This window comes from Petaurus breviceps, unplaced genomic scaffold, assembly GCF_028583685.1.
Source record: "Petaurus breviceps papuanus isolate PSGF00001 unplaced genomic scaffold, PetGlider_PUasm1.0 90849, whole genome shotgun sequence".
NCBI classification, from domain to species: Eukaryota; Metazoa; Chordata; class Mammalia; order Diprotodontia; family Petauridae; genus Petaurus; species Petaurus breviceps.
In genome coordinates, this window is record NW_027187361.1 from 16,875,953 (window position 1) to 16,892,534 (window position 16,582).

The following is a 16,582-nucleotide window of genomic DNA, read 5'->3' on the forward strand; positions in this document are numbered from 1 at the left end:
ACGGCCAGTTATTTCTGGGTGGGTGCTAAGTATCTGAGGCCGGATTCAATCCCCCAGTTCATCCCAACACAGGGGCCGGTGCTATTACTCACTGAGCCACCTGGCCACCCCTAGAATCATGCAAATCTCTAGGGCAGGGCTAAGTACAGACTTTTAACAATTTTTCTCAATAAGCATAACTCAAGGAAATACAATGAAAAGATTGTCTGAGAAAGTATCTACTTATACTACCACACTGCCCCTCCCTCCCCAGTGGATATTATTCTGTTGTGCAGTTTTCAAACTCCAATATTTTAAAATAGGATGCTATCTCTAACAAGTCAGATTTTATGAACCTCATTAACACGTAATCAGAAGAACTCCTTCCCCACGTTTAACCCCTAAGTCCAAACTTTTGATTTTTATCTGTGTAGGGAATTCCCAGGGAAGAAACACAAAACACCCTCTACCAATGTGGACCTGGCATCAGCAACTATTCCGAAATTCATAGTCTTTGAGAGATGCCTGGGGCACTGAGCATTTCAGTGACTTGTTCAGAACCTCAGAGTTCAGTAGGTGTCACGTGGTACTTAAAACCTGATTCTGAGACCAGTTTTCTATCCTCCCCATGTGCTTCTCCTTAAGGGTTAATTTTTGAGCCAAATATGCTTAAGATAAAAAACATCATATTTATCAAACTTTAAGTGCCAATAATGATACTAGTTTTGCCTTTGTATGTCCTATTTGCTCCTCATTTTCTTCCTAAACACCTTTGTTCTCATCCTTATGCACATTAATCCAGCTGTTAAGTTTCACACTGCAGATGTTTTTGAAGACTACACATTTTTTCTTTGTTAGCAAAGCTAATGAGCATGTGGGAGTAGATGTATATTTATTCTAGCACCTTCTAAACTTAGGACTCATTCTCAAACAACAAGAACACAGAGATCTAAGACAACTTTACTTTAGCATAATACTTGGCATATAGCAGAAAACATTCCAAGAAACTTGAGAATTCCACATAAGCCATCTTTTACATTTATGACATTTTTCAGAGGCAGTCAGGTATAGCACATATAGAGGGCTGGGCTTGGGGTCAGAAAGTCCTGTATCTAGGGGGGGTCAGGTGGCGCAGTGAATAGAGTACTCTATTCACCTGACTGCCTCTGAAAAATGTCATAAATGTAAAAAAAAAGTGGCAAATTTGAGCTTTGCCATGTAATTTAGTCTCATGGAAACCCAGGGTTTTAGGTAATTATATATGAAAAGTTTTTTTAAATGTGTAATTTACTTTATATACAAAAACAAAATAAAAATAAGTCCCGCTCAATTTCCACTTCAGAGTTAGTAGCTTTTTGAGAGGAAGGGACTCATAAGTGGTCTGAAAGTAAAAAGATGGCCACATTTGAACTCAGGTCCTCCTGACTTCAGGGCCGGTGCTATTTAAAATTCTCAAATTCATCCTATGACCTCCACTCTAGTAGATACAGACTGACATTTCTTTTATGATCCCCAAATTAAAATCTATTAACGTGTTATTTGAATTTCTGAGCTTTAAAAAGAAATGAATAATTACTGATGCATTTAAAAAGATAACTGTATTAGGCACTTAACCTTTTCATTCAGACAGAAAAAGTCCTATCATCTTCCTTAAAAAAACATCAGTCTTTAAATCACTAACATTTCACAAACATGCACAGCTAACCACAACCCTGCCTCCCACATCTCATTAGGAGGAAAGACAACCATATCCAGTTCTTTAGGCACATCCCAATTGCCTCTAGACACTATCTGAAATGGAGGCCAAGGGAGCAGTTAGGTGGTACAATGGATAGAGCACCAGCCCTGGAGTCAGGAGGAGCTGAGTTCAAATATGGCCTCAAACACTTGACACTTACTAGCTGTGTGACCCTGGGCAAGTCACTTAACCCCCAGTTGCCTCGCTAAAATAAAATGGGGGGGGGGGCAAGTGTAGCTGCCTAAATAGTGGATGGGACATGTACATGCCTGAGGTTAATCCCATTAGACAAGTTTTAATCATTCTTTTTGGAATTCTGACTTACGAGCATTCTAATCCCATTCTACATCCCTGACCCACACCATCATGTATACTTATTTTAAAAATTAAAATGAGTTCACAATTATGTTTTCAGATTGAAAATGTTAAGAAATATTTTCATGATCTCCTTGAAATAATTTATAGAGCACTTTGGATTATAGCACATATAGGCATAATAAGGCAGATTTATGCCATATATACACATAGTATACATCTTATATATCTTAGAAGCAATCTAGTCCATGGGAAACTAAAGCCCAGAGAGGTTAACTGATTGTCCTAAGTCATATAAATAGTAAGTAGCAGTAGGTGTGGAGGGGGAGGGGGAAGATTCCTGCTATTTTTACCTGTCTTCTCTGCCATAATACTGAGTGTAGAGAGCTAATTAAATGTGTGAGTAGAAGCTCTGCATTTAGGCACAAAGTTGAAACAATCCCTTCAGTTAAAGGGACCTCCAGTTTAACTGGTACTCACAGAATCTTTCCCTCTGCACTCCTTCTCTCCTGATTTATGCAGCCCACATTACAAAGAAGGAGATGAAGGTCAGTGTAGCCAAAACAAAAACTTTTGTTCTATGCTAGAGCTAGAAACTCCATATAAGATGCATCTACCCATTTCTCTGAGTTCCTCATTGAGTTCTTGAAGCCAGAAAATGTCCATGTCATCCAAGTCGTAGCGACACACCGACTCCGCCAGCTCGAGGATATTGATGTAGCCTGGTTCTGTGGGCTCCTGGCTGGAGCAATGGATGTACTTCCTGGGCCGAATATACAGTACTTCTTTCACCTTCTCTGAGACCACCCTAAACGTGATGAATAGAATAGCATTAATGAGACTTAGCAAATAAAAGGTTACATGTACTGACGGATGATGATCCTAACAAAATACGTATCAGAGGCTGTCAAAAGGTCATATAGCAGAATTAGGGATCCTCTGGCACTCCCATGCAGTGAGGGTTTTATTCTCCTTCTCCAAGAATACATGGTATTCCATTAGAAAGTAATTTGTTCTTGAAATTTTCATCATTTTGCTTCTCGTGCAGAAGGACAAACTTTATCTTGACCATGTGAAAGGAATCATTGGTTCCTATTATGCCCCACACTTTTATAAAGTTGCTGTGACTCAAGAGGCATGCTTGTAGATGGGAAAGATGTCTTGGAAGTGGGTGATAACTTCTTAATGGAGAAACCAGACCCCTCCAGTCAAGTGGTTAAGCTAAATGTGGTCAAGAAAAAGAGAAGTCATATCATCCAATTATACTCTGTCCCAATAAGATTACATCTATAATAGATAATATGTTTAGTTTTAAACTAGAAAGGACACTGATAAGCCAGATTTTGTCTAGGACCATGGGGGACTTTATTCCCTCAAGGACCAGGTAAAACAACACAGACTATTTCATATGGAGCACAGTGCCTGGCACATGGGAAGTGTTCAATAAATGCTTCTTGATTGCTTGAATGGTTACATAGTTCACAGACTAAGTACAATTAAGAGAATCAGAGAAGTGCCTTTAAATACATGAAGCGATTCATAAGGAAGAGGGATTAAACTTGTTCTGCTGTGTCCAAAAAGGTCTTACTAGGTTTGAAAGGTGGAAGCTATAGAAAGAGAGTTCAGATCAAGAGAAGGAAAAAGTTCCTAACAAAGATGGCTACCCCCAAATGAAAAAGGCTGCTTTGGGGAAGAGTACGGACTTCCTCATTGCTGCAGGTTTCAAGCGGATGTTAGATAATCACAGGGAAACTGATTAGATTTCGATCTAGAAAAAGCTTGATCGTTCACCAACAAATGTGGAAACTGAAGCTCAGAAAGAGACCTGAGATCAGAGGGATGGTAAATGGCAGAGCAGGGATTGCAACCCAGGTCTTTGAACCTCAAATCTCGGGGTCTTTCTGTTTCTTGGAGATGTTGGAGAAAGCAATTGGTGTTTACGTGTGGCTTGAACTAGAGGACTCCAAGGTTCCTTTCAAACTCTCTATTTTATCATTCAGGTTCTGATATTTACTAGGCAATGAAAGGAATGTGAGCAGGTCACTTCACACTCTAAGTCTTAGTTTCTTCTGTAAAATCAAGATAATTATACTCATGTTCTCTACTTCCCAGGGTTATTGTGAAGAAAGTGCTTTGTAAGCTCTAACGCAATACAGAGAGAGGAATGAACTAGTCTTCTTACTGATATTATGGACCACTGTCTTCTTTCATTACGAGAGGAGTTTTCCAACATGAACAGTAAGGCTTGTAGCAAGAGCCTACTCTCCATAAATGATCAGAAACAGCTTGATATCCAGGGCTAGGAACTTATTATAAGAATAAAGTTGGGTTGGTTATTTTTGTTTGCTTGGTTTTGTTCCTTTTGCTAGGTAACTGGGGTTAAGTAACTTGCCTAGGGTCACACAGTAGTATCAAGTGTCTGAGGCTGAATTTGAACTCAGGTCTTCCCAACTCCAGGGCCAGTGCTCCATCCACTGCATCACCTAGATGACCCAAGACTAAGTTTTTTGTTTTTGTTTTTGTTCTTTTATAAGCAATTGGGGTTAAGTAACTTGCTCAAAGTTACATGGCCAGGTGTTTCTGGGTGGGTGCTAAGTATCTGAGCCTGGATTCGATCCCCAGGTCATCCCAACACTGGGGCTGGTACTCTTACTTGCTGTGCTACCTGGCCGCCCCCCAAGACTAAGTTTTATGCCAAAGTAAAGTATCCCACAATTTTCTCTCTGTGAGATTCCTATAACAAACAAGGCTTTCCTCTCACTTATTCCAACTCCCAACAGCCAAAGCAAAGGCAATTGAGGTGAAGTGGTTAAGGAAAAAAGGGGGGCTGTTAGCATTAAGTTTATTGATGCCACTGACTCACTTTCCAGAGACACCAGAACATGTTACTACCAGAGGATGTGGAATCATCTTCACAAGTAATTTTTAAAAATAGAACAGAATAACCCACAGATATGTCCCCACCTCCACCACCCACATGCATTTCTCACCGGCTGCCTACTCTCCCACTGTCTCAATAGCATTTTAAGCAGTGAGGAAAAACAAGCAGTCATCCAGTCTGGCATTCTCTCATTGTGAAATGCTGCAGTTTTGAGGCAAGGGTATGGTGATATCTGGGGCAGATAGGTGGCAGAGTAGATAGACCACTAGACTGGGAGTTAGGAAGGCTCTTCTTCTTGAGTTCAAATATGGCCTCAGACACTTACTAGCTGTGTGACCCTGGGCAAGTCACTTAACCCTGTTTGCCTCAGTTCCTCATCTGTAAAATGAGCTAGAGAAGGAAATGGCAAAACACTCCATTATCTTTGCCAAGAAAATACCAGATGGAATCACAAAGAGTTAGATATGACTGAAAAACAACTTAACAACAATAATAAATGGCAATGTCTACTGTCTACAATTACCAGGTTTTTTTCATTGCCGGTACCAAGTTAAATTTTAAGCAGCCCTTTCCAAGGATATCACTATCAATTCTTTGTGAAAAGATCAATAGATTTGGAGTCAGTAGATCTTGGTTCAGGTCTTCAGCTCTGTTACAAAATCATCTTTAACAACAGACTTATTTATCTTTTAAAATGGACCTGTTTTATAGAGAGTTGTTTCGAGAGTTATATAAGATCATATATATCAAACATTCTGTAAATGTAAAGTAAAATACAAAATAAGCTATTAGCATGACTACAAATTGCAAATCAGCAGAGCTGGGCTGTACAATGGATAGAATGGTGGACAGACATTGAGTGGAGAAGACCTGAGTTTGAAACCTGATTCAGATTCTTGCAAGCTGCTATATAGACTTGTGTATAAACCTTGTGGCAGAAGATATATGATTCAAATAAAATATAGGAATTACATAAAAACATTTATATCACTGAAAAATCATATATTAACCAAAACATAATTCTTTGGGATTTATTTTTAAAACTATTAAGGTGATAGAGGAAAGAAAGCATTATAATCCTATTATTTAAGCATCTGGTATCTAATTCTATGGATAATTAAGCATGCAAATACTATTATGGGCAATGGGAAAAAAAGAATAAAATTTCCTATTTTTAAAGTCTTCCAAAGTTTCCCTAATATAAAAGCAGCATTTTAACACAATATTACTGAACTCAGACATGGGTAATTTTGGGTGTGACTAGTATTTCTTTAAGGTAAAAACTCTTTTAAGCACATACACTAATTTCTGAGTATTTGTTTATTCTACAGCATGTTCTATAGTTTACTTTCTCCCCTTCCTCGGACTTATCTTTGCCTTTCATTATGAGAAAAGGGGACAGGTTTCAGTTCCTATAGAAACCAGAGGTTCTGCTGTTCAAATTTACTTCACCATTTTGTAAAGCAGCAAGTAACGGGGCCGTGAAATGGAAGATATTTAATGAGAAAGTCTTTGGTGTCGACTAAAAATAAATGGGCACTATTTCCTGAAAAATCAAACTAAAAGATGCTAAACTTCCCCTTAAGTGGAGTGACATTTAGAAAATATTGTAAAACCATTTTATAAACTTTGATCCAGTCTCAATCCTCTCGGGACAAATCAAAATACGAACACTGCCAATAGCAGCAGCAACAATATCACTATCAGAGCACAAGGATTCTTCTCCTGACATTTTGTAGCACTCTTAAAATAGTGTATCACACTTGCTATCAATCGCCACTCCCTCTACCAGCCACCCCCTCTACCAGATTTTAATTTTGTAATATTTTCCCAGTAGAAGTGGGACAATCACTGGGAGAAAGCATAATTAAGAAATGTCCAAACTCAAATTTGCATTGTGTCCAGGCTCACTGGGAGAGACCAAAATAAGACAATGTAGTTTTCAATTGCTCTTTAGTTTGCAATGTTATTTTTTGTGCACTATAATCAACTACTCCTGGCCCTACCTCATTAAAGATTTTTCAAGGCAAGATTAAAACAAATTATATTAATGTAAAATGAAAGTCATCGTGTTTTAAATGCATAATGATCCATATTTCCTAGAAAGATGAGCAGAAATCAATTCTTAAAGTGAACATTTCATCCTATTGGGTGAGGATATTAAAATAGATCTCTTCAGCCCAAAGTCCTGGATTACTGACTTTTTCTATTTGGTGATTAATGGAAAACATGGAAGCTAAAGGAATCATTCTGGTGATGGATGCTATTTTTCCTGTTTTTAACAATGGAGTGGACTTTAAATCTGTCCTCTTTACATACTCTTTCAAAATTAAAAGATAGTAGTGACGTGCTGTTTATATGAAAAACATCATTGTGCCTGCCTTTTAAAAGAGAATTCACATTTTATAGTAAGAGTAAAGTTTTAGAGGAAAAAATAACTAAAAATGTAGACTCTGACTTTGTGAGGGAAGGGCGATTTTCCAAAAAGGCACACATTCACCAATAGGAAGTTCTTTAAGAGAACAGGATGGGTTGAAGGAAGTGAGTTATTTTAAGAAAGAGTATTTACAAAAGATGTTGGCAAATAATTGCATTTTACTTGGTCTAATAATGTATAGGAGAAGTGAGTCAACATAATTGACATAACTGTGCTATGCTGGCATCTGTACACAATTGATATCTTCGGAATCACCAGGGCACTTAGGCATGTTACTCACGAAGTTGCCAGTAACCATAAATTTCTTAGCATGTAATTCCCTTAGGTGCACTAGCACGTGACTTGTTATTATCTAAATTATTTAGAAACCACTTACATATGACATTATAAAAACAACTTAAACAGATACAACACTTGCCTTCTAGAAGTTTGTAGCTTACGGCACCTCACAGAAATGCAGACCAATATAAAAAGACATACTGGCACTGATGGTGGCAAAATGCATGCAATATATAAATGCAAGTATGCACATATATATGCATGTGTGTCTTTTGGTTCAAGATTGTTTTGTTGTGTAGTGAGGACTAAGAAATTATATACTGTCAGAAAGACATCTGAATATGGAAAAGTACCATCTTGTTTTTATTTATCATGATTCATGATGACTACATACTAGAAATTCACATGCAATGAGCGTAGAAGTTCTAAGTAACAACAATAATTCTGATACCATATTAATATTCGCATGCCACTTTCATTTCCAAAGCATTTTCATGTTTCACATTTGATCCTCATAAGAATAACCCTGTGAGACAGGTAGGAAAGGTAGTATTGTTGTTGTTGTAACTTTTACCAACAAAGAAACCTGAGACGAAGCAAGATTAAATTATTTCCTCAGGATCATTCAGCTAATAAGTGTCAGAGTCGGGACCCAAACTCAGATTTTCTGATCTCTAAGTACTCTTTCCATGACTGCCAGGATTAGAGCCTAGGAGGTTTTCTGATCCCCAGGCCAGCACTCTTTTCATTACACCATGCTGCTTCCCTAGGTAAGCTGGGGAGGGTGTTTCCAATATGCTCAGGATGTCTTCAAAGCATATCCATATAATAACTTAAGAACGACATTTTGTAATGCAATTGTCTGACTGAGAAGGATCCTTTCCCCCCCTAAGGTATTCATTCTCCTCTAAAAACCAAAAGCACACTTTCAAGAGCTTACAATGGGATAGGGTTTAACACCTTTACTTAGATAGAGAAAATTTGGCATATTGGGTATTATACCCATTTACAGACCGAGAGTCTCCCACCTTCACTTTCTTTCACCTATCTTTATTCTTTCACTCACCACCTATCACCTGACCCTCTCATCTATTTGTGTGCCCTACTATGCTTTTTACCTCTCTCTCTTTCTCTCTTTCCTGTTCCTGTCTCCATCCTCTCACTTCTTCCCTATCCCTTTTCTTCTCTTTTTTTCTCTGTATCTCTGCCTGTCTCTGTCTCTCTCTCCCTCACCCCTTGCAACTCTTTTATTTCTGTGTTTTGTCCTTTTAGCTCACCTTACATTTTTTTCCCTCTTCCTACTTCAATCATGGTGGTAGCTAATACAAGTTTCCTTCTGGCCAGCATCCAGAATTCCTTCCCTTTCCTGACCCCACAGTTACACTGATGTTTACTCCAAACAAGTATTGTTTTAATTGGAAAGTTGCTTGCACCCTGAGCCTTTCCATTCTTTGCCAGCCAAGTCTTGGCTTTTTAGTTCTCATTCCTAGGCGTAAGTCCAGGTTTCTATTAGTCTCCACACAGATACTACTTCTGTAAAGAACACACACATGCTTTCTTTCCTGATTGCTGCACATCTTCCATACAGCTCAGGCAACACACACTATGCCATTATTGAGATCCTGGGAGTACAGAATGGCAATACAGAGAAGGAAAAAAAGGAACATTAGGATTTCATTTTCTTGGCAGCAATGTAGACGTTAGGGGAAAAATGTTTACAGGAACCACTGATGCCTCAAGTACACAATTATGCAACATTATGACCTCGATGAAATATAACTAGACCATCAAAATATCACCAAGTTTAAATGCGGAAGCAATAGCCTATGAAATTAGTCTCAAAACCCTTAAGGTGAAGATGTTACCTCCACAATACTACATAAGTACTGAATGATGGCATGAACACTATTTGTTTTACCTAATGGTAATCTTGTTTAATGGACCTCTGCATTCTTTCATGTGCATAACTGCTAGTTTCTTGGATGGCAATGCCACTAGGCAAATTCAAACTTAGTTGTCTTTATTCTCAAATAGCTACTAATAGCTTCAGACCAGTCTCCAGACAAGTTCCAGGCTGTGAATTAGCTTATAAAATAAGCTTAAATAAATAAGACTGGCTTGTGAATTACTCCAGAAAGATTAACTTCAACTGTCTGTAGGTTCCAGAAGTTTGAACAATGACACAAAAGTCAGTTCTCCATCTCTTACAATGATATCTGGATGGAGCTTTCATGTGACATCCTACCATTTTAAAGACTTGTTTCAAAGCCTAAAAAAAAAAAATAACAAAGCCCAGTTTGGCTTCTATGAAGTGATGATGATGTTCTGGGCAAGCTAGGAACTGGGCCTACAATTTTTGAAAATCTGGATTTTCCAAACGTGAAGCTATCCATTAGCTTAGAGTTGACCTTAAGGAGATATTTAAGTTTTACTGTTTATAGTACTATCCTTCTTGCAGATCCTTAAGATACTGTTCATTTTGTCTCTACGCTCAAGGCTACAAGGAAGCTGCCATTGTACTGGCTGACAGAAGCATGACGATCTTCCATAACATTCCAGAACATTACACAGTGGGGCTGCATCTTACAGAAAAATTGTTACTGTTTTGCCTCAATATTTTTTCTTCAACAAAGGGGGAAAAATGAAAAAAGGGAAGAGTAACAAGACAACTTAACTGTCAAGATCAAGTTCATATGTTTACTAAGAAATATTCTATAAAAACTGGTTTAAGAAGGGGGAAATGAAGGAAACATTTATACAGTGTCTATAATGTGTCAGGAACCATGTTAAATGCCTTACAACTATTATCTCATTTGATCCTCGCAACAACTTTGTGAGGTGGATGCTGTTATTATTTTATAGTTAAGGCAGCTAAGGCAAACAGAGATTAAGTGGCATGATCAGGGTCGCACTGTCATTAAGCAACTGCAGCTGGATTTGAACTCAGATTCTCTTAACTCCAGACCCAGCACTCTATCTACTAGGCTACTTAGCTAACTCAAGCATTGTTTAAAAATGTAAATGTAAGAATGAATTTTAATTTTAAAGAGAAATTATTTCTATGGGAAACAGAAACATTTCAACTTACATTTCACCAGTCTGAAATTTGGACTATTTACAATGGCAAAAAGTTTTAAGTCTTCAGAGCAATGTGCCCTTAGATAGCCACAAAAGCTGCTATACCCTAGTTAAATGTGCAAGCATGCAAATACCTGAGAGAAGGCTGTGGAATAGTGTCTGGACTGGCTGGTACCTGAACGCCCTTTTCCCATTCTTCTTTCCACGTATCCGCAAAGAGGTAATATTCATCTGAGTTAACATGATGTGAGTCTGGGAGTTTCATGGCACTGATGAGGTCCTTCCGGAATACCTATGATGAAGCAAGAAAGAACATGAGAGAAAAATGATCACGTCACTGGGGAGATAGTGAGGACTGCCTTCCTACCTTCCACAGTAACACTCCTCATGGCATGAACAATACGTATTTGCAAAGGCTTTGAAGCATGGGTATATATATATGTATATATATATATATGTATATATATATATATATAATCTAGTGTCCTTCCCTACACTTTACTATTATTTTTTAAATTCAATTTTTTTTCAGTCAACAAAAAACTTCCTCTTTCCCTCCCACCATCCCCCACAGAGAAAGAATGGAAAACAAACCCCCTGTTGCAAACATATAGTCAAACAAAATAAATTCCCACATTGGCCATGTTTCTCCCTTTCCCACCAAAGAAAAATCTCAGTCTTCATTCTAAGTCTATCACCTTTGTTTTTAGAGATGGATACTCCCCTACATTTTAGGAGATCTGTAGAAAGAAGAGGGTACCTTCCCTACTGGACACCCATATATGTGAATACCTAGTCCTTTGAGGAGTAGTGGTAGAATAAAAAATAGCTCCATTAATCTGGGCTGCAGCTGGAAAATAAAAATGGTTTTTATATTTTAAAAACAACGAAACAAATTTTTACAAATGTAAAAACTATTCTTAGCTTACACAAGGAAAATAGTTTTCTGACTCCTGCTTTAGAACATCAAATTTAATATGTATCAGGCCAAATTCTGTTTCTACTTCTGTACCTTCTACTTGTTAACCTGGGGGTTCCAGGAAATTCATTCATTCATTAAACAAATATTTATTAAGTTTTATGTGTAGAATGATTTCAACAAACATTTATTAAGTACCTACTATGTGCTCTGACCTACTACACAGGAACCTGTTTTTGATCAGGGGTCCAGAATTTAGCGTAACTTGTGTGAGCTCTTACTAAAAAACAGATGTTCTTGTTTTCGTATTTAATCAGCAAGTGTGTAATAAATACTTGCAGTGGGCCTAGCAGTTTGCTAAGGCACTAGAACCATGGGAAATACAAAAGAAGAATAAGACTTGCTCACGAGAAATGTACAGTCTAATTGGGGGAATAAGACACACACAGAACACAGAGGATAATCTAAGACAGCAAATTTTCTTTTCAATAACAAGGAGATTTCAGGCATTTGGGGTTCATGTTCTCATAGGAAATTTCAAGAAGCTGGTAGCAGAAGGTACAAGGCACTACGTGTGGGCTGCCTGCCCTAGCAATTAGAGCGACTCTAAAAATATTGTTCGTGATCAACTCTTTGTGTCCCCATTTGGAGTTTTCTTGGCAAAGATCTTGGAGTGGTTTGCCATTTCCTTCTCTGGCTCATTTTGCAGCTGAGGACACTGAGGCAAAGAGGATAAAGCGACTTGCCCAGCTAGTAAGTGTCTGAGGTCAGATTTGAACTCAGGAAAATGAGTCTTTCTGACTCCAATCCTGGTACACAACGCACGATGGCGCCACCTAGTTCCCCTAGAAATGGTAGAGCTTCTTCCTATTCTCTGTCACTACTGTTTCTGGAGAAGATCTAAGAAGGAAAATGCAAATCCATTTTATCAAGTGTAAAAGCTGGACAAAACTTCAGAGATCATCTAGGCTAAGTGATTTGTTCGAAGTTACACAGATAGGTGGTAGCCACAACAGGAACAGCAGGTGAAGCCCCAGGTTCCCATTCTAGTGCTCTTCTGAAACCTTTATACTGTTGTGGATTATGGAAACCCCCAATGACTCTCCCAGAATTCTGAGCTGTGCCAGTGGGAAGGAACCTTTTCCTCCCTTTTCCATGTGGAAGCAAAAAAGACTCTGGGAGCTCTTTTTACTTAATCTATCAGACCCAAAAATCAAGGCTACAAGAAAATTTAAATGCATTTCAGGCCAAACTGATAAACAGGTGCTTACCCATGATAATCTATCACTGTACTATCCCTCTTTCCCTAAAATTGATTATTACTGTATGAAAGGGATACAAGAGTATATTATGAAACCGAACCTGAAAATCACACAATTAAGATTAGGTCTCTTACATGATGTTAATTATATTTATCATCTGTAATCTAATGAGCTGTCATTGATTTACTTCATTTTACACTATAATGATTTAATGAACAAAGCTGAAATCCAGATCTCTTATTTCATACAATGACACTCTATTTGCTCATTTGGCCAATAAATCTAGGAACACTTGCTTGTATTTAATCAGTAAAGATGATTTTGAAAGACTTTTGATCCAAAAATAAGAGTCAAGTTCCATTTCTACTGGCCCACTCCTTTCCAAATCAGTAGAAACTAAGAAATCTTTTGAAGTCTTTGAGAATGATTGTAGAGTTAAACTTCCCAGGAGCCTGGCTGATCATGTAGAGTCATGAGATCCAACTGTTTACAGCTTGGTTGATTACAACCACTTTGAGGTACTCTTGAGTTACACTATAAATCCCATAACTCCCAGCTTCTCCAGGAATCCTATTAAGCCTATGGTCATCTGTTCCTGTGCCCCAACTGGCAAATAGGTGGAAAATTCAGCATTTTCTATTCCACAATTTGTTGCTTCTTTGTATGTGAATCTATTTATTGTTTATGAATAGATTGTCTAGGCAGTGGGTTAGACACAACTGAAAGTGGGACATTAAAGTTCTTCAGAGAAAGGGAAAAAATAGGAAATAGAGTATTCAAAGTTGATAATCTGCCTTAAAATTTTTTTTTAAAGTTCTCAAGGCTATAAATTTGATAAAGGAAAACCTACAGATTATACTGATGTCTCAAAAGTCATTGTGCAGTTTTAAGCTTCAAGAGTTTAAAATTACACTAATACTTTTGGGTTTGCCAGTGGGAATTCCCACTATAGACACAAAACTTGCAAATTTTTAGATAAACAGAAATAATATACTAGAGATATTCAGACTGAAGTTTCCTTACGGATCATTTACTGTAGAAAAAATAATAGATCAGATAATTAATTGTTCCATTAAGCAAAGTCTTTGAATACCAAGGTCTCAAAGTAATACAGTGTGGGTAAAGTTGGTTTTGTTTGTTTGTTTGTTTGTTTGTTTGTTTTGCCTACAAAGAACTGGTATCTATAAACACCTAGAAACAAGCTACTCTACCCCCAGGGTCTTGAGATTTTTTTCTTCCTATTCCTGCTATGGAAGTCATCTACATTACTGATTACACAATTAACTGTCTCATTATTGAGTCTCAGTTACCAAAGGACCTGTTTCTGACCAGTATATTTTCTTCCTTTGTCCCATCTCCAATATTAGGTAGAGACCTCTTTTATAAATAAAGGAACATAAATTCCCTAATTGATAAATGGTCAAAGGATATGAATAGACAGTTTTTGGAGGAAGAAGTTCAAGCTATGAAAAGCAATATGAAAAAAATGCTCTAAATCACTATTAGAGAATTAGATTAAAGGAATTCAAATTAAAACAATTCTCAAGTTCCATTTCACACCCATCAGATTGGCAAAGTTGACAAAAAAGGAATATTACAAAGAAATACGAAAAATGCTGGTGGGGCTGTAGGAAAACAGTGATTTTAGTGCACTGTTGGTGGAACTGTAAATTGGTTCAACCATTCTAGAAAGCAATTTGGAACTATGCCACAAAAGCAAAAAGTATGTATATTAGCTCTTTTTGTGATGGCAAAGAATTGGAAACCTGAGGGAATACCCATCATTTGGTGTAGGCTAAACAAGTTGTGGTATATGAATTAGATGGGATAGAAACTTACGAAGACATGTGAAGTGAGTGAAGTAAAACTGGAGTAAAACAGAAGCTGAACAGGGGTGAAGTGAAAGAGAAACTGGAGAATAATTTATGTAACAACAACAATACTGTAAAAACAAAAGATCCTAAAAAACTTAAGAACTTCGATCAATGGAATGACCAGTCATGATTCCTGAGGACTTGATGAAAAATGCTCCCCCGTCCAACAGAAGGGATGGATTCAGAGTACATGTTGAAACATATTTTTTGAGGGATGCTAGGGGTGGGAAATGGACAATGAAAGAATTTTTTTTTTTTGCTTAACTAGACATATTTGTTACAAGGAATTTTTCTTTCTTTTCAATGAGAGAAAGACGGAAGGAGGAGATGGGAGGGAAAGAAGGAAAATTTTGTTTAATTTTTTTAAAAGCTTAATTAAAAACAAATTAAGTGGCATAATCAATCATACTCTGTATGGAGTCTGTCTTAAAGATCCCAAAGGAAACAGCGTCTGTTCTCACAGCTTTTTTGGAGCTGTCACCTTGACCCTCAGTACCTATTCTCAAGTAAATTTCACCTTGTCTATGGTACCAACAGGCAAATGATTCAGGGAAAAGTTTAGTGGCTTAGCCAGTTGGATTCAACTGAACCTAGTTAAGCCCTGGTATACTCTAGTGACAAAAGAAAAAGGAGATAACAGGCCAGTGATTATTTCCTTTCTGAAAAAGAGATATTATTGTTTCAACCATTAGCCCTGGCAATACCCTATTTTGACAGTTAAGACACCTGGCAAGGATGTTTTATTGCCTAAGAATTAAAACAATTTTGAATTTTGTGGTTTTTGCCCACTTTCCCTGTAGTTCCTAATCCTGCTACTTATACTGCCTATTATTTCACAGTTGCTCATCTGTATGCTGTATTTTTCTCTATCCCTACTCACGCTGAGAGCTAGCATCTGCTTATAAACCTACTATCCAGTATACCTGAACAAGACTAGCAGAAATCCACACTGAATCCGCTTCCTTCTTTTCATAGTCATCAAAGAAAAGAGCTAAATGACCTATGCTTCTCAGCCACACGATCCAAAGATGAACATTTTTCCTTCCTCGCCATCCCTAGAAGTCCAGAAGGTGCCTTTCTTTCATCTGCTTACACTATCCTTGACTCACCACTTCTTCTCATTGATTGAGGTTAATCCATAGCGTCTCTTGCCTAAGCACTGTGCCTACATGGCTAACTACTGCCTGCCAAGGGCATCAGCCTGTGTTTCAGTTGTTAAACCTTTAGAGACACTTAAGTTTAGCACTTTAATCTTGGCACCCAGAGAGTAAATCGAACTTAGTAACTGTTAAGCAGCTTTAGGATAATATAAGTTTTCCAGATCCTTTACCTTATATTGCCTAAGAAGGAAGTAGTTGTACTTGATGGCCTAAACTAGACATACAGAGACAAATCTTACGTGAGATCTAATCTCTTCCAGATTAGTAATCGATTATGTTGTTTTGGTCCTGCTGCCAAGACTCTGATCATTGGTGACAGCTGCCCCATTTATTGAAGTCACGATTGTTCCCCATTCTGTTGCTGCCTTCACCATTTCAAAAAAAGATTAAAACCCCACATTTTTCTAACGCCTGATTAATAATAACAACAATAATAATGAGAGCATTTATATAATGCTTACTATGTGCTATGCACTGTGCTCAGTGCTTTACTAATACTTTCTTAACAAATTTTTGGATTCTCCCCAAACCCCTCTGAGGAAAGTGTTCCTATTATCCCTATTTTATAGCTGAGAAAAGTGAGGCAAACAGGTTTAAGTGACTTGCCCATACAGCTAATCGAGGTCTAAGGGTGGATATCAAATAGTGACGTTATAAGCA

The 16,582-nt window shown here is 37.6% G+C and overlaps 1 protein-coding gene across 5 annotated transcripts in view; it reads right to left on the bottom strand.

The window, feature by feature from the left end:
* JADE3 (jade family PHD finger 3) overlaps positions 1 to 16,582 on the bottom strand; it is a 193,385-nt gene that overhangs the window by 39,661 nt on the left and 137,142 nt on the right. For 4 of the 5 annotated variants that reach the window (XM_069072926.1, XM_069072925.1, XM_069072927.1 and 1 more), the window contains exons 5-6: positions 10,842 to 10,999; positions 2,650 to 2,840 (exon numbers count right to left, since the gene is read on the bottom strand). In XM_069072926.1, the coding sequence (XP_068929027.1) occupies positions 2,650 to 2,840; positions 10,842 to 10,999 (349 nt within the window). The remainder of the gene's footprint in view (positions 1 to 2,649; positions 2,841 to 10,841; positions 11,000 to 16,582) is intronic. The other variant, XM_069072928.1, reaches the window with a different exon arrangement.